Source organism: Moschus berezovskii, chromosome 13 (assembly GCF_049115385.1).
Source record: "Moschus berezovskii isolate FMDL1 chromosome 13, NW_MosBer_1.0, whole genome shotgun sequence".
NCBI lineage: Eukaryota > Metazoa > Chordata > Mammalia > Artiodactyla > Moschidae > Moschus > Moschus berezovskii.
Genome location: NC_142472.1, coordinates 34,614,855 through 34,642,152, shown reverse-complemented (window position 1 = coordinate 34,642,152; position 27,298 = coordinate 34,614,855). Strand labels below are relative to the sequence as shown.

The 27,298-nt window shown below is 40.4% G+C and overlaps 1 protein-coding gene across 2 annotated transcripts; it reads right to left on the bottom strand.

Moving 5' to 3' along the window:
* Positions 1–1,319: 1,319 nt before the first annotated feature.
* Positions 1,320–24,341, bottom strand: FBXL3 (F-box and leucine rich repeat protein 3). 2 transcript variants are annotated; one of them, XM_055426493.2, is made up of 5 exons: positions 23,669–24,341; positions 17,066–17,417; positions 12,960–13,082; positions 9,813–9,984; positions 1,320–3,820 (listed from the first exon to the last, which is right to left on the bottom strand). In XM_055426493.2, exons 2-5 carry the CDS (start codon positions 17,414–17,416, stop codon positions 3,177–3,179), a joined length of 1,290 nt encoding a protein of 429 aa, XP_055282468.1. In that variant the 5' UTR covers position 17,417; positions 23,669–24,341; the 3' UTR covers positions 1,320–3,176. The 2 variants fall into 2 exon arrangements, with proteins under 2 accessions (XP_055282468.1, XP_055282467.1); XM_055426492.2 differs by lacking the exon at positions 23,669–24,341 and adding an exon at positions 20,573–20,704.
* Between the last annotated feature and the right edge of the window lie 2,957 nt (positions 24,342–27,298).

Sequence of the window (27,298 nt, the reverse complement as noted above, 5' to 3'; positions counted from 1 at the left end):
CATATAAATGATCTGACTTTACTCTGTCTAAAAATGGGTATCTCCTTTGTTTTGTTGAGAAATTTGCAGTTCTTGAAAGGTAGTTAGGTTGAGCTGTTTGAAGTCATGTTGGTATGTGCTTTTTTTTTTTAAATTCTCTCTTTTTCTGTTCGGCAGTATATCAGTTACAGCAAGAGGCCCCTCATCCCAAGAGGATTTGGGGAATTTACAAAAAGATGCTCAATTTACCTCTGCAGTGGTGAAAAATGTAAGACTTCTGATTACAAGTTAGTATTTTTCAAAGAACACTTGATTTCAAAATATAGATTACATAGATGTTAAACCTGATGACACTTAAACATTAATAGAAATCAACTCCCAGTAAATCTGAAGGCTCTCCAATATGAATACAGTGCTGACCATTCATCATATTTAACGAGGTGTATTGGAAATAGCTGAGTACTGACCTCCCCAGGACAAATGTCCTTTTTTTTAAAAGGAAGGTTGGGTATCAGCAAGTGGGTAAAATTTTTCTGGCTGCTTGGTAACATTTAACCGGCTTCACAGATAAACTGGACTGGAATCTATAGAAAGATAGGGTAGAGCTTGTGAAAAAAGTGTTAGTCGCAGTCATGTCTGATTCTTTCCGACCCCAAGGACTGGGGCCCATCAGGCTCTTCTGTCCGTGGAATTCTCCAAGCAAGAATACTGCAGCAGGTAGTCATTCACTTCTGCAGGGGAGCTTCCTGACCCACAGATCAAACCGGGGTCTCCTGCATTGCAGGCAGATTCTTTACTGTCTAAGCCACCTGGGAAGCCCAGAGCTTATTTATAGCTTATTAAAAGGACCTAGTTCAGGCCTGAGCCTTCTTCATACCAACCCTTCCCTTCTATCCTAAGCTTTTCCATAAATATAAAAAATTCTTTGAATGCAGTAAATTGATTTAATCTTCAGTCATGCCTGTTTTTTCCTGATAATATTGTTAGTAGCCCAGATTTAAGATTACCAAGGTAAACTGAAGTTATTTTATGAAAGTCATTAAGACAGAAGATGAAAATAACATTGTTTAGAAAATATTCTGATTGTACAGATTTATGTAAAGACCATTTCTAAAAATGCTAGCTGGTTTCAAGGATCTTAAGAATTCTACTTCTGAACAGTCTGTTTTATAAATGCTTATTCTAAATGCCTAATCTTGTATCTTCAATAAATAAAAAACATCCTATCATATACATTTAATATTTAACAGTATATCCATCAACTATGGATTTGAAACTAAAACCATAAATCTAAGTTTAACTTGTTTTAAAATCAGTTTTAAAAAACTAATAATACAACAGCGTTAGTAACTCTTTATTCTCAAATTGATAAAAGCATTTAACATATACTTTACAGTATAAACAAATTAAGTGCTATGCATTTTGCTTATAAAGTGACAAAAGTATTTCAAGCATTATATAATTCAATTTATACAAAAAGTAAATTTCCAAATAAAGCTTTGGTTAGTAGAACTGATTACATACTGTCAAATCCATTTTCCAAAGTTTTTCAAAGAAAAAACCCTTATCCACTAACAGGTATTTCTTGTACAATCCAGGTTTTTTTACTGTTTAGTAAGAGGGAGGAATATATAATAATTGCTTTAATTTCTGTATCTAGATCAGCCTTTTTTCTTCCATTTATATGTGGTCAGAATACCATCACTTTTGAAAGCACAAATTATGTAGAAAATCACTTTTATTCTTAGGAAGGTAATCTATTTGAAAAATAGATTCATAAGACTGTTGGCTTCCATATCTGCCAAGGTACTTTCTAAATTTCAAGCACTAATATATTGCATTGGGGGTAAATCACTTCTAGTTTCCCCTAGGAGGGTAATATCTACTAGCACTAGTGCTCAGAATCAAAGTTTATATAATACCTAAAAAACTAAATAATACCCCCAAACTTAGTATTTTTACAGTTTCTACAATGTATGGATTACCTTATTCATATGAAAGCAGTAAAAATGCTACCTAACTTAAATAATGTAAAATACCAGTGTAACCAAATTAACAATCACAAACAGACATTTTTCTATTAAAATTTTCCAGTCCACTGAGCAATATTTACTCAAAAATGTGATTATGAACTTAAATATATGCTCTTTTAAATTTACTGTTTATGCTGAACTGTACATTGGTGCTTCTTTTGTAATTTTTTAAAAATTCTACTTACATAACTATGTAATTTGAAAATGTAAAAATGAGCCATCACTAAAATTCACTGGAGACTAATATTCTTTCATGGAAACAATTTATAAACATTTTTAAGTTCTACCTTTATTTCAGTTTGGTTTTTTGAAATACATAAGCTTCTCATTTCAATTATTGTATAATGCTTCAAAACTAGTTTAAACAAAGATAAACCCAAGAAGAACCGGTAAAGCATTCCTTTACATATGATGCCCCAAGTGCCACATACATGGTAATGTATCACAGAAAAGAACTGATAATATTTTAGCAGATTATAGAGCAATCCTAAAAGTTTACACAAAGCTAAACATTGCTTCCCTTCTCAGTCCACTTATTTTCTTTTAATTTGATCTTGGCTCTATTAATTATCTTTCTGTAATAATCCCTGTGTGACATCAGTTTCTTAAGTGTTCCAATTAACTACATATACCTCTTTAAACAGCTCTGCAACATTTTAGAACATTCAACCAATCTTTTTCATGAGATTCAATATATCCTACATTTTTCTCACAAAATGCTCACTTTCCTGAGCTATATTAAACACCTTATAACAGGTGTATGTATAACTGAAGACCCTAAAATATCAAGTTTACATTTTTTAAAAAAATGCATAGAGAACATTTTGGAAAACTTATTAATACTTACTTATTAGATATTACAATGTATAGAATTTGTTTCCTTCAGACTGTAAAATGCTTAATCTTTATTACTGGTTATTACTTTCAGATCTGAATCACTTTTTAATTATCTGAAATCTGATTGATATTAGAGAAACAGATTGTTTTCTGACCAAAACTGGGCCATGGGTCTTCCAAAATACAACCCTTATATACTCAATGAAGGTATCAAATTTCTGTGCCACAAAATAGAAGAACTATCAGACTTACAGGAAATAAACTTTTATTATAATACAGTATGTTAAAATTAAGGTGCTGTTCATCATGCCCTATGTCATCTGGCCTTTACCAAGTGGGCATCATGTCTGGAAACCACACTCTGCCAAGATGCTTAGACACTTCCCAGTGAATCTGCTCCAAACTATACTTTTGGTCAGGAATTAATACTTCTTCCATAATGGATAATTGTGACAGGCGGCCACCACACATCTTCACAAACTCAACAAAGGCACTACATGAGACTTCACATTCCCCTAGTCCAATAGCTGACAAATTTTTACAACGTTCTGCGATGCGAATTAACTCTTCATCAAGTGGCCGTAATCCATTAGCACACACTACTAGTTCAACTAGTCTAGGGCATGTCATTCCCACACGGCCAAGCACATCTTTGCTTACTGATCTCCCAAAGTAAAGATGGGTGGCAGGTATTTCATACCGAAAGAATGGATCAAATTCCTCTTCATACAAAAAAAAATACATCACTAAGTTCACTTTGGGTGAATGTCTGATGAAAGCATCCCAGCTGCTCTTCTGAATGGTATGGAAGTGAGTCTGTCCCGGATTCTCACTGACTACATCAATGCGCAAATGTTCTAATCGAACATGTTTTTCAGAAGATAAAGCAAGCAGTAATTCATCACTTAACAAGTGGTAATTCAGGGCCAGTTCACGTAAGCCGTGACACTGATCAGCCACACACAGGATACCTTGGAAGAAAAAAGACCCAATTATTTATAAAGTTTTGTTCATCTTCTCCTCGAAAATGTAATTAAGTACATGTCCTACAATAAAATTTCACGTTTGCTATACAACTTATAAAAGTTTAGGTGCACCGATTGAACCCGCAGAAAGTCATACACACAAATTTATTTGATCACTGAAGAGACTAAAAGACATTTTCTGACATTCAAAAATCTAATCTTAATGAAAAAAATAAGATAAAATCAGATATGATTTATTTTAACAATATGAAATATCTGAGAAAAAATTTTAAAAAGATTTCCATCAAATGAGCAGTTTACCTACTAATACAAGCCTGTCAAATTTCTAAGAAAAAAAAATAGGTATCACTAGATGAATGAAAAGAAAAATGCTCAGTTAACATTAGTGGAAATGTACATTATAATTTTTAAAGCTCTAACGTTCTCAGAAAGCTCTTAACCATTCTTTAACTGGTTCCTTATACTTCAGGCACTATGCTTCAAAACTACCCAAAACCCTGAGCAGGAGCAGGTTTTACCAAAGGTTGGTTTCTGATCTCTGAAGTGGCCTACTGTAAGAACTCTGTCCCAAAGAGACACCCTGATACTACCTGATAAATGACAAACTTAAGCCATTTCTTTCCTGTGTTTAGAAACAAGGATAGGAAACAAAACACACAACGTATGATCTACTGTTTATTGTACAAGTATGACATGTCAGGTCCTAGATATGTTATTCTACAACTACCCCTCCCAAAATCTAGAAAAATAAGTATCTTTTCTATTTTAAAGTCGAGTCAGCCAGCTAAAGACAGCTAGCTGGAATTCAGACAGACTGGGTGACTCCTAAATGCATGTGCTCACCTACTGCCTAGAAAGTGACAAGACAGAGGTCACCAGTAAGCCAAAGCTTTTACAAAGCAGTGGGAGGAGAATGTAGGCAATGGAATCAGTGCAGTGATACAGTGAATCACCAGAGAGGGAGTAAAAGACACCTGTGCTTCCCTATTCAGCTGCCAAGCTTCTGTTCTCCACAAGGTATGTATACATACTCTGAAATAAACCCTGATCACCCAAGTTAACGTGCACACCTCTCTTCTTTGCAATCACACGAAGCCTCATCTAAAAAGAAAATACACACATGGGTAATGGTAAGCAAAATGCAAATAAAAGAAACTGAGGCATCCCTTAGTAACTACTAAAACAGTTGTGACAGGCATGATTCTAAAAGTTGTCCTCAAGATATCATGCTATAACCTCAGAAAACTGTTCATATGATAAAGTGAGCACTCCCAGGAGTATGTAGTGCTATAAATAGCACAGTTAGCTGCAAAATAAGATTAGCCAGGCGATCCTAACCTAATCACATGAGCCCTATAAACAGTTTCCTCTAGATGGCTGCAGAAGAGGAAGTCAGATTCAGAGCTGCTGAGACTGAACAGAGAAACCCAAGCCATGCCTCCAGCTCTCACCTGAAGAACTGAGGTGCTAACGAAGAACTGCTAAATTTGTATTTGTTGAATATGCAGCAATAGAAAACTAACACACAGTTACAAGTGTTTAAATATTTACCAGAAAACAGTGACAAAGATAAAACTGGTACATTATTACAATTCAATAATACAAATAACCTAATTACAACATAAGCAAAGAATCCAGGTAGACATCTCTCCAAGGAAGATGTACAAACAGTCGATAAACACAGGAAAAGACATCTGAGAATTCAAGAAAATATATATCAAACCACAGCAGGATACCAGTTTACATTCACCAGGATAGCCATCATCAAAGACAGATAATACATGTTGATGAGGGTCAAAAAGTTGCATCTCTCAAACACTGCTAGTAGAAATGTAAAAGGACACAGCTGCTTTGGAAAATAGTCCAGCCATTTCTCAAATGGCTACACAGTTACGATATGATTCAGCAGTTCCAATCCTTGTTATACACCCAAGAGAAATTAGAGGATATGCCCATACAAAAACCTGTATATAAATTTGCATAGCAGCATTATTTGTAATAATCAAAAGGTGTAAACCCAAACATCCATCAACTGATCAACAGAAAAATATGGTTATTATTCATATAGTGGAATATCATTTGGCAAGAAAAAGAAATATTATACATGCTACAATATGGATGAACCTTAAAAACGTAAGGCTAAGTGAAAGAAAGCCAGTCATAAAGGACCACATATGATTCCATTCACATGAAATGTCCACAACAGGCACATCTACAGAGAGAGTAGATCTGGTCTGCCTAAGACTGGCTGGGCTAATGTTTTGGAGGGTGAGAGCTAAGTGGGACATAGGACCTTTTGGGGGTAGTAAAAGTGTTCTAAAATTGACTGTAGTGATGAATGCACTGTGAACTATATCATATGTGAATTACATTTCAATAAAACTATTACACTGGTGATGGTGTATAAATTCATCCAACTCATTTTGGAAAAAAACACAGCAAGAAACATTAAAAAAAAATCTTAACTCTTTGACCTAGCTCTTCCACTTCTTTATTTAATTTGACCAAAGGAAGGAATTAACAGAAGTAAACTATGTGCAAAATAGTTCATTTTTTTAAATCAAAGCAAATAGTGGAAACAAGTTAAATATTCAACCATAAAAGAACGATGAGGCAAATTTGGCCTATCAACAAGAAAGAAAACTAAGTAGCTAAATGTTCGTTAGTTCAGCTGGTAATTACTGTCTTATATGTTAAGAACTGGTTTTAGGATGGTAGAGAGTCAACAGGAACAAAACATCCTTATCCTAACAGAAAACCAGCAGATAATTAAACAGAATGCTCTGCAAATGTTAACAAGGAAATTAGGGCAGAATTTTCAGAACTATCACAGACCTACAGAATTAGAAGAATCAAGCAAAGGCAAAAGACAAGTAAACAAGGAAAATTAATGGTTATTTCCTGTGCAAACACTCAGACATGGACAAAAACACAAGCATTCTAAGAAATGAACACAACACATAATACGGAAATAAGCGAGTATGTGTCAAAGACTGAAACCCAAGAGAGAGACAAGGGCCAGATCACATGGGACACCTTGTCAGCCTCAGTAAGGAGTGCGGATCTTATGTGAAGCATAGTGAGAAGTTCTGAAGGAAACTGGAGGTTAAAAAAATCAAATTTCTATTTTAGAAAGATTATGCTGGCACTACCATGGAAATCAAATTAGAAAAGAGCAAGGCTGCAAGTTAGGAAATCAGTTAAGAGGGTACTCACAAGGGTACTGAAATAGATTAGAGATGAAGGAAGGCAGTGTGTTAATTTCAGCTGCTTAACAGAATCCCATAGACTGAGTGGCTTAACAATAAACATTTATTTCTCCCATTTCTGGAAGCTCGAAGTCCAAGATCAAGAAGCCAGCAAGGCTGGGTTCTGCGAGGGCCAGAACTCTTTCTGGCTTATAGATGGCCATGTTCTTGCTGTGTCTTCTCATGGCAGAAAGAGAAACCAGTTATCTTTCCTATTCTTTCTTAGAAAAGCTCTAATCCCAAAGAGATTTCTCCAAATAACTCCCAACCCACTTTCAGACACCATCACATTGGGGAGTAGGACGTCAACATGTGAACTGGGGCAGGAGGTGAGAACAACACAAATTCAGTCCACGGCACAGAGATTTAAAGTCTATTATCAGTGATGGAGTTGCCAGACCTCAGTGACTACAGGGATGTAAAAAGTAAGGGTACAAGAATTCAAGGATGTCTGTTAGGTCCCTGATAACGAAATGAGCAGTGCCATTCACTGAGATGGTAAAAAGAAAAAAAGAGATTTCAAAAAGGGGAAAGGACGATCATCAGTCTGACATACCACGGAGACAGTCGAGAGGCACTGAGGCACTGGCAGTTCAGCACATAGCTTTGGAGTTCCAGAAACACTAAAGTAGGCGGCGTTAACATATAGAACATAACTGAAGCCGCTGATGAAGATGACACAGCCTGGGGTTTACAGAGTGAAATAATAAAGGGCCCAGTACAAGACACAGGGAGACACCAAAATTTAAGAAAGGAAAAGAGAAACTAGCAAAGGAAACAGAGTGGGAACAATCAGAGAGGAAGGAGGAAAATCACGAACTGTCATACAGAAGGATGGGATGGAAGGGGTGGGGGAGGCTCAGACGGGGGTAGATAAATGTGCACTTACGGCTGATTCATGCTGTTACACAGCAGAAAGTAACAGCACTATAAAGCGATTATCCTCCAATTAAAATTTTTTAAACAAACAGAACAGTCACTGGTGTCAAATGCTACTTAAGAGGTCCGGCAATAGACAACTGTAAGGACTATATGAAATAGGAAAAACTGTTTGATAAAAATTGAACTGAAAAACTGTTCTGTGAAGAAAGCATAGATAACAGTTCTTTAATTTCAACTTAGAGAAAGAAACTATCTAAATATGTAAAATATGAACAGAAAGAATACACACAAGTATTAAATTTTAAATTAAAACCCTCTATGCTTATATTCTTAAAGAATATTACAGGAAAGCTCTCTCTTTCCCAAACAACTAATCCAAATGCTATTCAAGCTTGGTAAGATCAAGCAAGCTTATACTATGAGAATTGATATATATATTTAATAAAAGTACACGAACATGGGATGTACCGGGATAAAGAGAATAAACTCAGTTTCACGGAGAAACCAGAGACCCAAAGGCTCTCATACAGTGTGTTAAGTACTACCTACAAGTTACATTCAGAGTGCTCTGGAAACAGTAGGTGGGGGTTCTAAACCAGACAGGAGAAGGAAGAATGCGGAACACATGAACTAAATTTTGAAGGCTGGACTGGAGTTAGCCAGACGAAGAAATGAAAAAAAAATTTTTTTTAAGGTATTCCTCAAGGTACAGTATACTGACCAAACACATGCACAAAGAACTGTCATTACCTAGGACTCAAATAAAAGCTGCATGTGAGAAGAAAGCAGAGAGAGGTGAGGGTCAGGATACAAAGAACTTTGCACACTATGAAGCATGGACCATGGACCACACTCTCTATACAGTGGACAGTAAAATGTGACTAAGGTCACAATAAGAAGGAACTGCCAGAGCCCAATCTTAACTTCTATTTTATATTTAGGTTATCACTGTCAGTGATAATCTAGAAGCGGCAAAAAAAAGCTAGGAAAACACCGCAATAGACAGACTTCACCATTCCCATCAACCAGACCCTCCACGTGGGAGACAAGGAAGGACGGGAAGTAATGTCCATCCGACAAGGAATCGTTTTCTTAGGGGAAGGCCAGGCTTCAGTAACAGCAAGAAGGGGGGGAAGTATTCTGTTAAGAGATCAGAACAGATTTCCCAAATAACACAGCTGAAGGGTTGGGAGAGATGTCAACAGTAGGAGGGCAAGTCAGGAGTGAAGCATGAGACGAACACAAACTGTAGGTTTATAATCATCTTACAGTACAAACCATTTGGAATTTAAATGCTCTCAAACTGAATAATGTAATAATGCTTAAGTCTATGCAAGAAAAGCTAGAAAGAGCTTTAATAATGCTACTCCTCCATTTGATGGGCTTTCAGCTCCAAAACTCAATTTTAGAAAAGGTTATCTTGCAAAACGTGAGGCAACGACTTCCGCACAACTCTTCTCTGTCTATGTCATGAGACAAAAAGCAACTGTGAGACTGCTTTGACTCAAAACTACCCTGTTAGCTCAACAACGATTTGAGAAAAGTTTACTTCACCAAAATGGCCATCTCAGGCCGACGTCATACCGTCCCTTCCTTTTATTTTTTTAATTTATACATTTTCTGGCATAGGTTGGACACAAACTGCCAAAGAAGATTAGAAAAGTTGAAAGTAAGTGTCTAGGCTAGGAATGCTACAGAATTTATGCTACTGTCTACATTAAAAATATTATGCAACAGAGAGGAAATAAATCCTATGAACCCACCTTCCAGGTTAGTAATTATTAAATCTCCTTAACTTGATAAACACAATACATTTTACTCAAGTATCTGGCAAATCGCCACCGCACCTGCTGGAGAGACGTGGGGGCAGCTGCTCATCTTCAGCAGCCTGAGCGTGTCGCTGTTGTTGGCCACCAGGACTTTGAGCGAGGGGTCATCCACGGGCGTGTCGTCGATCTTCAGCGAGGACAAGGACTTGGAGTTGACGAACACAACCGTCAGTGCAGAGATAAAGTGCGACTGTGAAGCAAACAGTGCAAACACTGCGTCAGTGTTCACAGACAGAGAACTGAAGGGTCTTCATGTAATACACACACAGTTCACCTGAACACAACCGTCAGTGCAGAGATAAAGTGCGACTGCGAAACAAACACTGCCTCAGTGTTCACAAACAGAGAACTGAAGGGTCTTCATGTAATACACACACAGTTCACCTGAACACAACCGTCAGTGCAGAGATAAAGTGCGACTGCGAAGCAAACACAGTGCAAACACTGCTTCAGTGTTCACAGACAGAGAACTGAAGGGTCTTCATGTAATACACACACAGTTCACCTGAACCCTGATGATGCCCTTATAACTGTTTTGGGGAAGCAGCAGCCCCTCACTCTGTTGAGGGAATATGGTAGGATTATGGTAGAGAGAGGTGACCTCCTGTCATCTTTGTAAAGGGCCTTTTTATCTGGGGGAAAAAAAGATTTCAAGCCTCAGGACAGGTGTCTCTGAATCACAACAGCCACTGGTCAGTAAACAGGAGCTGCAGAACCCTGAATGAGAACGCCTCTCAGACACTTCACATCACCTTCTCTGGAAACCCTGCTCCAGTGTATTCAACACCGAACTGCGTTCCTTTTTGGTGACAGTAACGACCATAAAAATAGTAACAGCTATTAGCATAATCATCAAAAATTAAAGTCAATGAACTTAGAAGCTATATAAGACTTATTTAGAATATGGAAGCTCATATAAAACTAGATTCTAAAATAATAAAAATCATAACTAAATAAAAATTCCAAATTTAAAACTCCTTTAAATATGTTAAGTTATACTATTTTCAAAGTTATTTTAAGGTATTTTAAATACATACGTACCAATTAATAATCTATACTTTATTACATAATATTCTATATAATTATAATATCCTGTTGGACACAGAATCTGACCTGAAGGAACCACTGTAGGGAAACCACAATTAAAGCACAAAGTATGGGACTCTGAATCAGAGCTAATAAGCCATAGCCAATGGACTCACCACACCAGTGGAAGAGATAAGGGCAGGCTAGTAGCCAAGAAAGTACAAGAAACATTACCTTCTTGGTCACATTTCCTAAATTATTTTTCCTATTGTGGTTAAATAACTACTTACATTTTGATTAAGTAACTGTTCAACAACTTAAATGTTAACATCTTTCTCCTAACTGAATTTCCATATCAAATTCAACTGTATCTTCTACAATCGCACTACATTAGTATATGCATGACTCCATCTCTGCCTTCCTTTTCCCCACTTCCCTCAGTTAGCTCAGGTCAAATATGCTTCTATCATGATCTCTTCAGTTCTCTCAGGATTTCCAAGATGTATCAACAGCCTATTTCAATCTTCTACAAAAGCCATTAACAGGAAAAGAAAGAAAAAGAGCCTAAGCATCCTATGCTTACTGAATAAGGAAGCAAGCAGTCCCAGATACACCCCTAGTTCCCCAAACCAAAATGACATGAAAGTACAATATTAGCACTAGATATGCATAATGATCATCCTGAGTAAAAAGAAAAAAAGGAAATTATATCCAACATACCTTATAGCATGGTATAGCCTATATATACTGTATGTTTGCTTTCTAACTACAGTATGAAATAGAAAAACCAACTCAGATGATTTCATTTCCCATATGAAGCTTAAACAAGGCACTACTACACCATGTAACTCAGTGCCTCTTAAGAGTGAGGGCCTTGAATCACTGTAATCAGAACCACCTGGGCTGCTCTTAAGAAAAAGAAATTTGGGAGTAGGAATATCCAAAGTTTAGAAGTTTCAAAGATGACTGCTATGCATATTCAGTTTGAGAACCACATGACTGAACTCATGTCCTCAGAATCTGAAAATGTTGACACAAGCAGACTCTCGCCCATTTCCCTTATTTTACACGAGGAAATAATTTATCTCAAATGCAGCTTATTGAGACTTCGAAATCAACCTGTGATACATCTGTTACTGACATTCTATTGAACAACCTGGGTTATAATATACATTCAAGCTAGTTACACAGACATAACTCAGATAATACAGGAATCGGTTCTGGATCACCACAACAAAGCGACTATTACAATAAAGCAAGTCACACAGGTTTTTACTTTCCCACTTCATAGAAAAGTAATGTTTACACTATGCTATAGTCTACTAAGTGTAAATAGCATTACATTTAAAAAACAATGTATATTCTTTAATTAAACAATACTTTATTGCTACAATATGCTATCACCTAAGTCTTCAGCAAGTTGTAATCTTTTTGCAATAGTAATGTCAAAGATCACTGATCATAGATTACCATAAAAAATATAATAATAATACACACGGACTTCATTAGTTGCCTTTCTGAAAATGCACACTTATTTTTCTATTTTAAGAGAATAATTATTAGAGAAAGAGACTATTTCTAATTACATGCAGGAGCAAGTTAGAACATATATAAAATTTATTATGAATACAAATTTCACCAAAAAAAGTTATCTTTAACTAAAATCTGTAAATTAATCCTAACTGTACTAATATTAACTGTGCTCAAGAAGCAATCTTTACACAATCAACAAAAGATTTTCTAAGCGAGCTCCATCTGCTCTTAATACTGGCACTACTTTTCTTTCATTATAATCTCACCAATCTGCTCTGAAAGTCCAAAAAAGAGCATCTACTGATATATTGATATATGTCTCTTTCCATCTAACACGCTTGTACCTCAGTTTTACTTAGTCTATTTCAGTATTTCATATAGAATCCTCTGCAAATTCATTCACTTTTTAAAAAGAAGCACAAAGTGATTCAAAAACAGGAAAAAAAAATCATTTAAGACTTAACATTCTAAATAGTAACTGGTTTTTCAATATAGACACACCAATTTTCTGATATTCCCACTATAAGTGCAAGAAATGGGTAGAGTTTCCCTGGATTTCTCAGTAAAAACTAATTTTAAAAAAACAAAAAACAAAACAGCAGATACCTTTGGTAAATCCATAAAGCTTGGCCGAGCAGTTGAAATAAGTCCAAGTGTTTTTAAAGAGCAGTTCACAAGTTGTGATAATATATCACAAGCTGCTTCAGCTGATTCTTTGCTGCTGTCCACCTGGGAAAAGAAACATCCTTTACACGTGAATATGGTCACATTTCTCTGTGTACATTTTAACTTTACAAAAGCAAGAAATACAGTTATTAGTTTACTGCATTATAATTTAAAGAATTAATATTTATCCCTTCAATCATCTACCCTCACATTTACAATGTCAGCCTTTTCTGAATCCCCCTGAAAAATTATAAGGGCAACTGTCAAGACTTAACTTTGACTGTGATAAGATACTTACTTAATGTTAGAAGGACTTAGCTATTAAGTTGATTTATTCCAAATGGACTATAAAACCTAGTGTAAACATAAATTTATAATCTTTGAAAAATAACTGTATATTTGGGAGTGGATCATACAATATATGTAAATACAGTGCCAACGGTACAAACTGAATGAGTATTTACTCAAGAGATTCAGGTAAATCATAACCTGAGATTCATCATTAATGTTATTAACTGAAACATGAATGTGAAGTAAAATGAGGGTCTCCTACTAGTCAAACATGAAAATCTGAACCAGATGAGACGTGCTCATACACTGCAGTCATACACTTTTCTGCACAGACCTTTCCTGGAGGCTGGAAGGGAAACATGACCAAAAAACTCCTTAACGACATAAGGAGCTCTTCTTTCAAAAAAGGAAGTTGTCCCCCAAGGTTTAAAGCATCTTAAACAGTGTAGTTAAAAGTACCATCATTTCTTTAATTTCCAGATTGAGGTACCTTGCTGCTGCTGCTGCTAAGTCGCTTCAGTCGTGTCCGACTCTGTGTGACCCCATAGACGGAAGCCCACCAGGCTCCCCCGTCCCTGGGATTCTCCAGGCAAGAACACTGGAGTGGGTTGCCATTTCCTTCTCCAATGCATGAAAGTGAAAAGTGAAAGTGAAGTCGTTCAGTTGTGTCCGACTCTTAGCGACCCCATGGACTGCAGCCCACCAGGCTCCTCCGTCCATGGGATTTTCCAGGCAAGAGCACTGGAGTGGGATGCCATTGCCTTCTTCACCTTACCTTAACCCAAAAATATTCTGAAGATTCTGCTATAAAACTGATGCACCGATTTACATTACAGTTTCAGAGCTATTTTTATTCTTTGGCTAAGTTTCTCTAGCCAAAAAGAGAAGTTTTTTGAGTTCTTTTGAGAACTGCTGGGGTCCTGAATCAATAGCAACATCATCATCAGGGAACCCGTTAGAAATGCACACTCTCATGCCCAATCCAGACTACCTGAATCAGAAACGGGGATGGGGGTGGGGAGGAACCCAGCAATCCTTGTCTTAAGAAGTACTCCAGGCATTTCTGATGCACATAAAGTTTGAGAACCACGATTTTACATTAATAACTCTGACTACAAGACTCTTTGGCCTATAGTCAGTGATGAATTAAACACAAATATTATCAGGAGGGCTCAGAAGGATCTTGGGGTGTGTTTTTGCAAATCAGAAATTTCCTCAGAAAAATAAACAATCCCTAAAAAAAATGCTTAAACTTATAGGAGAAATGATTTTGTGATGGACAGAGAAGGCAATGGCAAGCCACTCCAGTACTCTTGCCTAGAAAATCCCATGGATGGAGGAGCCTGATAGGCTGCAGTCCGTGGGGTCGCTGAGGGTTGGACACGACTGAGCGACTTCACTTTCACTTTTCACTTTCACACATTGGAGAAGGAAATGGCAACCCATTCCAGTGTTCTTGCCTGGAGAATCCCAGGGACGGGGGAGCCTGGTGGGCTTCCGTCTATGGGGTCAAACAGAGTCAGACACGACTGAAGTGACTTAGCAGCAGCATACAAGTTGGATACAGCTGAGCTGTGCCACAGGTAAACACTGAAACAGCCAATCCACTGGATGGAATTGGTCTTTAGACCTAGGAGATTAACGTATTATACTCATCTTGTTATAGGATTTACCATAAGAACACTTTTAGACAACTCAAAGATGACTGAAACCAAGGAGAAGGCTCTTCAGATTTCCTCATGGGCAGGCAAGAGAGGGACAACACACGAGAAGTTTCTGGATTTTTGTTTGATTTATCCTCCCACCATTCCCCCAGCCTTGCCCTCAGCTAGGGTTGAGACATAACATCCAAGTCATCCAGTTAAGCATTCAGTTCAGTTCAGTTGTTCAGTCATGTCTGAGTCTTTGCGATCCCATGAATCACAGCACGCCAGGCCTCCCTGTCCATCACCAACTCCCGGAGTTCACTCAAACTCATGTCCATCGAGTCAGTGATGCCATCCAGCCATCTCACTCTCTGTCGTCCCATTAGATATCCCAGAAATGCAAGTAGAAGGAAATGGCAACCCACTCCAGTATTCTTGCCTGGAAAATCCCATGGACAGAGGAGCCTGGTAGGCTACCATCCATGGGGTCACAAAGAGTCGGACCGGACTGAGAGACTTTACTTACTTAAATAAAGCAAGGGATATTTACACTAACAATTAGCCACAAATTATCTGAAATTCAAATTTAACTAGGCATCCCTTATTTTTATTTGCTAAACCTAGCGATCCTTCACTCGGTGGTCTAAGTGTCTTTCTGCAGTTTTCTGGAAAGACAGCCATAAGACACCCAACCATTCCCAACATCAGGTCTCTCCTCCTCCTGTGACACACATGAGAGAATAAACAGACAATCTCCATCTGAAACAGAATGGAAATCGTGGGAGTAGACAAGACTTTAGTTTTGGCAAGGATCTCTGGGTTAAGAATCACTGCAGTATCTGGGTTTAACTTGACCTCTTTAACATCAGCTGCATATAGCAAATCAGGTATTCATGTGTTACTTCAACAGTAATTACAGGATGTGTTAAGGATTTAGTGAACACGTCCACATTTCATTATTCATCCCCAGAACAAAACACGACAAGCCTGCTCACACACACCACTGTGATTCTTTAAACCACTCTGAACCTCTCAAAAAGCAACCTCACTTCATTTATCTCATTACTGCCTAACTTCCAATATGTCCCAGGTGGCAAAGAAAAGAAAGAGTTCTCTTTGGCATCTTTCATGTACCTTTGTCTATTTCTCTCTAAAATATATTCATCTAAACTTTTTATATAGAGTTTCTATATTTCCTTTCTCTTTAAGGAACTCCGTACCACAAAGCCATCAATAAACAAAACTCAGATTTTATTAAAATGAAGCTTTAATAAAAACCTATACATCTAATATAGATTTCTTTTAGCTCAAATTTATTCATAATAATTCAATGCGACAGTTTCAGCATATGATTTATCTTTATTTAATGGCTGCTTCTGCTTTCAAGAAATTATGAAAATAATTTAAATTATTAAGATTTACAATAAAATGGAATAATTTAGCTCAATACAGTTATTTGTGACAGCCTCTAAGGTACACTGCTGCTGCTGCTGCTGCTAAGTTGCTCAGTCGTGTCTGACTGTGCGACCCCACAGACAGCAGCCCACCAGGCTCCCCCGCCCCTGGGATTCTCCAGGCAAGAACACTGGAGTGGGTTGCCATTTCCTTCTCCAATGCATGAAAGTGAAGTCATTCAGTCGTATCCAACTCTTAGCGACCCCATGGACTGCTGTCTACCAGGCTCCTCCGTCCATGGGATTTTCCAGGCAAGAGTACTGGAGTGGGTGCCACTAAGGTACACAGTTACTCTAAATTTTTAAGCACGTTCCCTGCAAAGGCAATAGTTTAAAGACAAGGGAAAATGTATCGGTTTAGGACACAAAAGCCACTGCGTGCGTACATACTAAGTCACTTCAGTCATGTCTGACTCGTTGATAAACCATGGACCAGAGCCCTCCAGGCTCCTCTGTCCATGGGGATTCTCCATGCAAGAATACTGGAGTGTGTTGCCATGCCCTCCTCCAGCGGATCTTCCCAACCCAGGGATCGAACCTGTGTCTGTCTCCTGCATTGGCAGGGTGGGTTCTTTACCACTAGCGCCACCTGGGAAGCCCCCCCAAAAGCCACTAAATACACTTTATTTTTAAAAAGAACGATTTAAAGTATTACCTTGAAGCTGACATATTGTAGATGATTTGAATGTCTTTTAATAATCTGTTTGATCAGCTCTGGATGTGTAGCTTTCAAATAAGATGTAGCTGGCTGATTCAGTTCAAATTCAAAACATCTCCACAAGTCAGGCATGTGAAATACCTGGTTCCAGTTGCGGCAAACTTGTGAAGCATGAGCCCGGTCAAGAAGAGGCAAATACTTAAATACTTGGAGAACAATGTCCTGAAGGAGATTACCCCAATCACAAGTCTGAGAATGCTCACTTGTAGTCCGCAGTCTCTTGGGTCTCTCAGCAATACCTTCTTCTGATGAATCATGGCCACTCTCTCTTCCTCCTCCTCGTTTCATCCTATTCAGAAAAAATTCATCATTTTTTGTACTTTTCAGTAGATACAAATCCAAAATTCATTCTTCTGTCACTGAGATATGTTACACGTGCCTATAAATACAAACATAAACATGCAGGAGAACTGGACCCGACATTCAAGGAGAAGAATGTCAAAGCAAAATTAAAAAAAAAACAAAAAAAACACCAGTAGAGACCAACTGTTATTTCACAACCTTACATCTTTGCCAGTTGCTTTTAAGCATGTGTATCTGCACTATACTATGTGGGGAAGAAGTTTATCACAGCTTTGAAACCAAACCAAGCATTTATATTTCCAAAGTTGTAGTCAACTATTAAGAAATACAATAGAGAACCTACAGGCACATTTCCTCAAGATTTCTTAAGTCATCTAAGGATACCTACTATATCTGAGTTTCTGAATTCATGGCAGACAGAGCCACAGGAACGTTCAGAGAGGATCTGAATGAAGTCGTTGATGGATCTTTCCACAGTGAGCAGCCTGTCATGTGTGTTACTGCCAGACCCAATCTTTGCCTAAAACGAACAAACTCACCTATACTGTGCATAGTTTGCTCTGGAATGTGGCTGCTTCTTCCAACACTTCACTAGCTGTTGCAATGTTTTATCCAAGTTGTATTTCTGAATGACAAGTGAGTGTTTACTCTATGTATTGGTACGGCCTTCATTCCACTTGGATCTGGTGGTGGTGTATAACAGGAACAGAATTTCCAGGCAAGAATATTGGAGTGGGTTGCCATTTCCCTCTCCAGGCGATCTTCCCAACCCAGGGATTGAACCGGGGTCTCCCGTATTGTGGGCTGATTCCTTACCATCTGAGCCACCAGGGAATGGCGTAAAATAGTAGTGTGAGTAAGGAGAGAATCGAGCTCCCTGGCTCTCCCTCTCACGGCTTATGTGGCTATTAATAAATTACTTGACCTTCCTGGGCTTCAGTTTGTAAAATGGGGATAACAGAAACACATTGGGATCTTGTGAGGAATTAAACAGTACTAGGGCTTTTGAATTTTCCACAGTTTATTGTGATCCACACAGTCAAAGGCTTTGGCATAGTCAATGAAGCAGAAATAGATGGTTTTCTGGAACTCTCTTGCTTTCTCCATGATCCAGCGGATGTTGGCAATCTACCTCTGGTGACTCTGCCTTTTCTAAAACCTGCTTGAACATCTGGAAGTTCACGGTTCACATACTGCTGAAGCCTGGCTTGAAGAATTTTGAGCATGACTTTACTAGTGTGTGAGATGAGTGCAATTGTGCGGTAGTTTGAGCATTCGTTGGCATTGCCTTTCTTTGGGATTGGAATGAAGACTGACCTTTTCCAGTCCTGTGGCCACTGCTGAGTTTTCCAAATTTGCTGGCATATTGAGTGCAGCACTTTCACAGCATCATCTTTCAGGATTTGAAATAGCTCAACTGGAATTCCATCACCTCCACTAGCTTTGTTCGTAGTGATGCTTTCTACGGCCCACTTGACTTCACATTCCAAGATGTCTGGCTCTAGGTCAGTGATCACGCCATCGTGATTATCTTGGTCGTGAAGATCTTTTTTGTACAGTTCTTCTGTGTATTCTTGCCACCTCTTCTTAATATCTTCTGCTTCTGTTAGGTCCATACCATTTCTGTCCTTTATCGAGCCCATCTTTGCATGAAATGTTTCCTTGGAAACTCTAATTTTCTTGAAGAGATCCAGAGCACCTGACCTGCCTCTTGAGAAACCTGTATGCAGGTCAGGAAGCAACAGTTAGAACTGGACATGGAACAACAGACTGGTTCCAAATAGAAAAAGGAGTATGTCAAGGTTGTATATTGTCACCCTGCTTATTTAACTTATATGCAGAATACATCATGAGGAATGCTGGGCTGGAAGAAGCACAAGCTGGAATCAAGATTGCCGGGAGATATATCAGTAACCTCAGATATGCAGATGACACCACCCTTATGGCAGAAAGTGAAGAGGAACTCAAAAGCCTCTTGATGAAAGTGAAAGAGGAGAATGAAAAGGTTGGCTTGAAGCTCAACATTCAGAAAACAAAGATCATGGCATCTGGTCCCATCACTTCATGGGAAATAGATGGGGAAACAGTGGAAACAGTGTCAGACTTTATTTTTTTGGGCTCCAAAATCACTGTGGATGCTGATTGCAGCCATGAAATTAAAAGACGCTTACTCCTTGGAAGGAAAGTTATGACCAACCTAGATAATATATTAAAAAGCAGAGACATTACTTTGCCAACAAAGGTCCGTCTAGTCAAGGCTATGGTTTTTCCAGTGGTCATGTATGGATGTGAGAGTTGGACTGTGAAGAAAGCTGATCACCGAAGAATTGATGCTTTTGAACTGTGGTGCTGGAGAAGACTCTTGAGAGTCCTTGGACTGCAAGGAGATCCAACGAGTCCACTCTAAAGGAGATCAATCCTGGGTGTTCACTGGAAGGACTGATGCTAAAGTTGAAACTCCAATACTTTGGCCACTTCATGTGACGAGTTGACTCACTGGAAAAGACTCTAATGCTGGGAAGGATTGGGGGCGGGAGGAGAAGGGGACGACAGAGAATGAGATGGCTGGATGGTATCACCGACCGATGGACATGAGTTTGAGTGAACTCCGGGAGTTGGTGATGGACAGGGAGGCCTGGCTGTGATTCACAGGGTGGCAAAGAGTCGGACACGACTGAGCGACTGAACTGAACTGAACTGAGGGCTTTTGAAAGGAGACATCGATGGCTGCTGAACTCAGGTATAGGAAAGTAATCTTGTATTAAAAACATTAAAGTAGAAACAGAGGTTCCAGCCAGAAGGCAAACAATGATCCTAAATTTATTTTAACATGAAGTGTGTATGAGAATGTGTGAGAACAAAAGCTCACGTATGAGAAAAACACACTGGAAATAGATTACCACATTAATACAGTAACAGTAATTGTGGGACTGTATAATATTATATTCATAATTGTGGCATAACAACTGTGGTGGGATTACATAATGAATGTTTTTTGCCAATATGATTTGTTAAACTTTACACATGCCTGTTAACGTTAATGAATTACACTGCAATCAGATAAAAGGACTTGTTTTGATTTATTTGGAAATTTAAGTGCTGAAGGCTCTAAGTAAATGAGGGCAACTGCAGTCCACTCACTGGTCAGAGCCTGCGATTGTTTTGTCTCTAGAGAGCAGTTTCTGGCAGGTACAGTTTGGATTTAGAGTCACAGCTTTTTCACACAGGATGGCTTGTAGTTCCAACTCCCTTCTCCTGGCACATCAGCACGTCAGAATGCTGATTCCTGTGTGGAACAAACATACGCGTGCATGGCTTTCAACCAAATACATCTCTGCAGACTTTCTTTCCAGGAGCTAGCTAAAACTCTGAAGGAGAATTGGGCGCAGAGGACCCTGGCTCTCATGCCATTAAGATCAGTCCAGGAGGTCTTAGGACATGCGCAATAAACTGCCTATTCCTCATTACTCCTACTTCCAACTATACATTAAGTGCAGTGAATGATGTATATTCTCCTGTGCAGAGGGAGAGAAAGGGAAAACAAAGAATGAGAGGTGATAGCAAGAGGCTAGTTTTATGGAAGGCTAAAACTTAACATGTGAAACGAAGAATATGATTTTCAAATATATTTAGAGAAAAGATAGTATAACCTATAATGTTATCTTTAGTATTAAAACAAAAACTCTCCTAGGAATAATGTCTCACTAAAGGTTGAGATAACACTGTCATTATGACCTATTTTTCTGCTTTAACTTATCCTGAAGGCGTACTTTAATTTTAGCATACAAAATTTGGGTCAAAGAACAAAGAGTTTGCTACCCAGGGTTTATAATTTCTCTTCTGACTACCTAAAACTACTCAGCATTTTGAGATACTGAGATTCAAAAAAGAATAATTTTTATAATTTCTACCGCTCACTACAGAATGTTGATCTATTCCTGGAGAAAAGTCTTCTAAAACCAGAACTATTCAATTTAAAGATGGAATGATTCATATGGATACATAAACAAAAATAAAATGATGACCTTATATTTACACAATTATCTTTGCTAATACATTGCTGATTCTAACAACAAACACGTTCGTCTACTGCAGCCTTGTTTTAAATAAAAGTATATTTCAATATCTTTCCAAATGGAGTATAGAAAAAAAGCTGACATATTAAAAAGAGGGCTTCCCTGGTGGATCAGTGGTTTAAAAAAAAAAAAAAATCCACCTGCCACTGCAGGAGATGTGGGTTCAACCCCTGGTCAGGAAGATATCCTGGTAGAGGAGATGGCAACCCACTCCAGTATTCTTGCCTGGGAAATCCCAGGGACAGAGACTGCAGTTAACTGGGTCGCAAAGAATAGGACGTGACTTAGCAAGTAAACAACAAGTCTTTAACTAGCTGAACTGAAGTCTTTAAACTGTCATATTTGACTACTGTAATATGTCAGAATTACAGTATATAAAGCAACAACAACAAAATTAAGACCAAACGCCAATACAAATGTCTCTGTATTACCCTCATTTACGTGTAAAACATCAGATCATAGTAGGCACCTAAGAAAAAAATTTTAATGTCAAATCTTTTCCAAGACAATTCATGCAAAAATTTGCACTGCCTTCAAAAGTATTTTATTAAATCTATTTACATATGAAGCTCTGCTATAAAGAAAGTTAAACAACTTATAGAGCATCTACCAGTCTACAAAGAATTTACGTCAATGGACAACTTACTTTTAGTCAAAGTGAAAACCCCTTTCACACTAGAACTTGAGTGCAGAGAAGGTGGATGATCAACCTCTCTTAGATTTAGGAGAGCAGCCAAAGTAGGCCGCTTCATGACTCTAGCAGTTCACTTCAAAATGCGACTTTTCCAGGCCCCCCAAAATCGAGGCAACTTGGGCCACTAAAAGCATTCGGTGAGACTGATACTCCTAATACTCCTACGGAGCATCAAAAAACAAACGAATGACGAAAGACTCCATCCAGATCAAGCAGCACAGAGAATTATGGTTATTAACTCTTCACATTTACATACGCTCTGAAAGGAGCAGTCACTTTGTTTATCAGATGAAGAGCCTAAGAGAACACTTGGCTATGTGCCCTTCATTGTTTTTTTAGTACACTGCGATGATAGTAGTTTTAAAAGCTCATTTGTATTTAGCTCTAAAAAGCCTGTTTCGGCATCACATTTCCTTTCCATTTATGCTCTGCTTTTGACTAATACCAAAACTGACATGCATTCTTTGGCTGGAATACAAAGACTGCTGCTGCTGCTGCTGCTGCTGCTAAGTCACTTCAGTCGTGTCCGACTCTGTGTGACCCCATAGACAGAAGCCCACTAGGCTCCCCCGTCCCTGGGATTCTCCAGGCAAGAACACTGGAGTGGGTTGCCATTTCCTTCTCCAATGTGTGAAAGTGAAAAGTGAAAGTGAAGTCGCTCAGTCGTGTCCGACCCCTAGCGACCCCATGGACTGCAGCCTACCAGGCTCCTCCATCCATGGGACTCTCCAGGCAAGAGTACTAAAAGGGTGCAAATAGTCTGACTCTCAGAACTAGATGGTATTAGAGAGTGGGGTGGTGAAAACCGGTTCACCGATCATTTGTAGATATTGGGAGTTGATGGCATTTTTATAAAGATTTCAGGAAAAGAAAAAAAGATTCTGAAAGACCTGAGAGATTATATTGGACGTGTTCAGCAACGAAATGACTGCTTATCTCTAAGCACGGCGATGCAGGCCAGTCACTTAATAGACTTTTTCGTGATCCCTGTCTGCAACTCCACCTAAAAGAGCTACTCTAGCTCAAAGCAGGGGCAAAGCTGCTCCCCGCAAGTTGACCAACTTTTCCACTTGGCTACGCGCGTCCGAGGTTTCCCCTCCTCCCGCGCCACCTCCTCGAATTGGCTTTCCCAGACTCGCCTCCCGCGCCCTACCCCGGGCGCTCTGACAGCTTAACGTCCCTCATTTCTCAAAGCCAGTCCGAGCGCCCGCTCCAGGGTGTCGGTCACCTGCCCCGCCGAGAGTCGCACAGCCGGGCGCCGCGCACGCACCCCGCCCCGCTAACACCTTCGGGAGCGGGTTGGCGGGGCAACGCCCCCGGGCAGGCCCCGGGCCCCGGCCCGCCCCGCGCGCTCCGGGGGCGGCCCGCGCACCCGCGTCCCCCGCCGCGCCGCCGGCCCGCCCACCTCCGCGACCCTGCCCGGTCCCCGCCGTCGCCGCGCGGCCCCGCCCGACCCGCCGCCGCTACCTGCTGCCGCCGGCGGCTTCGCCCACGCTTCCCCGCGGGCTCCGGGGGCGCGTCTCACAGGAGGCCCCGCGCCTCGCGCTCCCGCCGCCGCGGCCCGCCGCGCTCCGCCCGCATCCGAAGCGCTGGTCGCCCGGCGGACGCCGACGCGGCTCCACCTTTGCGGCTGCCCGCAGAGAAGCCGCCCGCCTCAGTCTCGCGCCGTCCGCGTCCTTCTCCTGCGTCCCTTCGTCGCCGCGACAGGGACGGCTGCAGGGAGCCGCAGCCACCGCGTAGCTTCTCGGCGCCGCGGCCCAGAAGCAAAATCCAAAATGGCGCCCGGGCTCGCGGCCGCGCGCTTCCCGGGCGGGGACGCGCCCGCCCCCCCCCCCCCACGCCGGGCGGGCGCGTGTCCGTGCGGCGAGTTCCAGGAGGATGAGCCAGGGAAGCCGAAGGGGCCGCGCCCACGCGGGAGCGCGCTCCGTCCCGCACGGCTGGAGGCCCCGGTCTCCTGGTTCCCCGGGGCGTGTCGGCAGCCTTCCTCCCCGAAACGTGACTGCGACTTTTAGGGTTTTGTGTTTTTTAGTTTTCGTCTTGAAGCCGAACGTGGGAGGGCTGGAGCCAGCTAGATGCCTAAGAGACTCTGCGGTGGAAAGTGGAAAGTTTAGGGAGGCGGAGCAGCTACAAGAAAGGAGAGTCCCTGGGGCGGGCTGCAGCTGGTTCCAGCTGACTTGATAAACAGCAGCTGCGGCAGCGGACACACCTCCGCGTGGGAGGCGGGGCCTCCGATGGCCACGCCCTCACGCGTCACTGGAAGGGGTAAAACACAGCTTGTAACATACACACCATGATCGGTATACTATAATAATGTGCATCCTGTATACATAAGGTGTTATATGGCGGGGCGTTAAAGCGGAATGGTGACACTATTAACGCTGGGATGACAGGTGATATTTTAAAAATCGCCTTTATAAAGTAGACAGACTCGTGAAATTTGTGAACAGCTTTCTGAAGCACAGTAAGAACAGTGTAAGGGAGTAGGTGGCGGATAAAAGAAAACTCCGGTAAATGTTTTTTAAGTAGAGACATTTTGGTGTGTAACTGCGACCCGGTTAGCTTGTTTTCAAAGTTTGGATTTGGGGATACTGGGTTTTCTTAAACTATCCTTAGGTGCAAAATCTAACTTGTGTCATGTACCATCCCCACCCCCCTCAAAAATAATTTTTCATCATAGATGTCTTGTCAAAGATCTGCCTGGTGTGTAAGAGACTGGTAGACAGTGAAACCCAGGCATCCCAGCACTCTTCTACTCCCCCCAAACTTGAACTAGGAAGGCGTGGGTAAAAGTACAGGAAGAGCCATTGTGGGAAAATGCCAGTTTTCTGTTAAGGCCTGGCTATCAGATCAAAAGTCAAGCAACAAAATAATGTGGCTGGACCTGCACTGCAACATTTTTTAGGTTCCTCTTTGACTGGATGAGGAAGGACAAGAAGAAAAGGACGATGATAATAATTACAAGAAAAAACACAAGTCAAATACAGGCATATTCATTTAAACTTATGTTAACAGAATAAACGATCAGTTGCTGCTGCTGCTAAGTCGCTTCAGTCGTCTCCGACTCTGTGACGGCAGCCCACCATAGACGGCAGCCCACCAGGCTCCCTTGTCCCTGGGATTCTCCAGGCAAGAACACGAGTGGGTTGCCATTTCCTTCTGCATGAAGGTGGAAAGTGAAAGTGAAGTCATATCCAACTCTTCGTGGACTGCAGCCTACCAGGCTCCTCTGCCCATGGGATTTTCCAGGCAAGAGTACTGGAGTGGGTTGCCATTGCCTTCTCCGAAATGATCAGCAAAACACATTAAACCAAGTCAGTCAACATAACTAGTAAATACTGTATCTCATTAAAACTTTCACACTCCAATTGTAGTCCCTTTTTATTGCCTCATGACAGTCTCTTCTCTCCCTAAAGACAAGCGTGGGATCTTGGCTCACTTTACCAATATTTAATGCTTCCTTTCTTTCCCTGTTACTGTTATTTAAAGATTTTATTTTCCCTTTTTGAAAAAAGCAACTTGGGCTTATTTGAAAACCAGTTGAGGGCTTCCCTGGTGCCTCAATGATGAAGAATCTTCATGCCATTGCGGGAGACACAGGTACAAGCCCTGTTCTGGGAAGATCCCACATGCTGCAGAGCGGCTAAGCCCTTGTGCCACAGTTATTGAGCCTGTGCTCTAGTCTCCAGGAACTGCAACTTCTGAAACCAGGGGTGCGCCTCAGAGCCTGTGCTCCATGACAAGAGAAACCACCTCAATAAGAGGCCCTCACATCACAGCTAGAGGGTAGCCCTCATTTGCTGCTACTAGAGAAAATCCAGCGCACACCGAAGACCCAGCACAGCCATAAATAAATAAAAAATTAGTTAATACTTAAATTTTTCAGTTGTATTTTTCAGGATTGGTGACACTGTCTGGGGAAGGGAGAGGGTGGCTGTTGAGTAATCTGGTCCAGCAAGGAAGACTATTTTGTTACCGACCCAGTTTAGGATTGTTGGTACACGTCATAATAAAAAACAAACCAATGTTGAGTCAGATTTATTATTGTTTTTAAATTCTCTGCAGATAGTGTATCCAATCTGCTGGGACGATCAGAATAGGTTAGCTTATGTTGAATAGTTCTTTTAATACCATCTTATAATTCTTTGTTTCAATGACCTTCACAGTGCTTTAGGAACACTGTTCCAGAATTTTGTAGAGTGTTCCTCAACTGGGGTCTGTCTCTTGTTTTCTCATTCATGGTTGGACTGAGGTTATGAGTGTTTCAGAGGAAGGACACACATGTATAAAATATCACTGTCATCATATCATATCATATCAAAGGTGCATACTGTCAAAGGATTTCTCTCTGTTGATGCTAACATTCATCAGAGTTTGAGGTCAAGATGCTCTAATGTATCAACTACAAACTGGCACTTGCCACGGGCACTTGCCATCTGTCTGTACAAGGATTAGATCATGTGCTGCTGTAGCTGCTGATTTTCAAGACCCTTTGAAATGAGTTCAGGATGGAGAGCAGAAATGAGGCACTCTGTGCTCTGGGGAAAATCTGGCATAACAGGTCTTCAGATATTTTCAGGAACTGATTTTATGAGCCCAGTTCTTATACCTCCTTATATCTAATGTACATGAGTGTGAAGTCACTTCAGTCATGTCTGACTGTTTGATACCCTATGTACTGTAGCCTGCCAGGGTCCTCTGTCCATGGGATTCTCCAGGCAAGAATACTGGAGTGGGATGCCATGCCCTCCTCCAGGGGATCTTCCCAACCCAGGAATTGAACCTACGGTTCTTATATCTTCTGCATTGGCAGGCAGATTCTTTACCACTGGTATCACCTGGGAAGCCCCTCATATCTAGAACAGCACTAAAATCTTTCATGGTGATGGCTGTTCCTTGTGACTAGCAGAAAGCTTCACCAGACTAGCAGAAACCTGGAAAAAATATGTGCTTGATTGCACATATTTTCACCAAAATCACGTATATACTGACCTTCTCCTGTACCTCTCTGGAGCAGTTTCTCAGAGCTATCTGAGGTGTTGTCTCCTAGGCTGCAGTCCTCATTTTCCCCCAAATGAAGCTTAACTTGAAACTTTCACG

Bases quoted from the DNA above. Each gene is read 5' to 3' on its own strand.
- FBXL3 (XM_055426493.2), bottom strand. From the start codon at position 17,416: ATGAAACGAGGAGGAGGAAGAGAGAGTGGCCATGATTCATCAGAAGAA. The intron at 9,985-12,959 runs GTATCTGCTGTT...TTTGCTTCACAG, and splicing joins GCTTTATGGATTTACCAAAG to TCGCACTTTATCTCTGCACT. The intron at 3,821-9,812 runs GTGCGGTGGCGA...TTTTCTTCCAAG, and splicing joins CCCCCACGTCTCTCCAGCAG to GTATCCTGTGTGTGGCTGAT.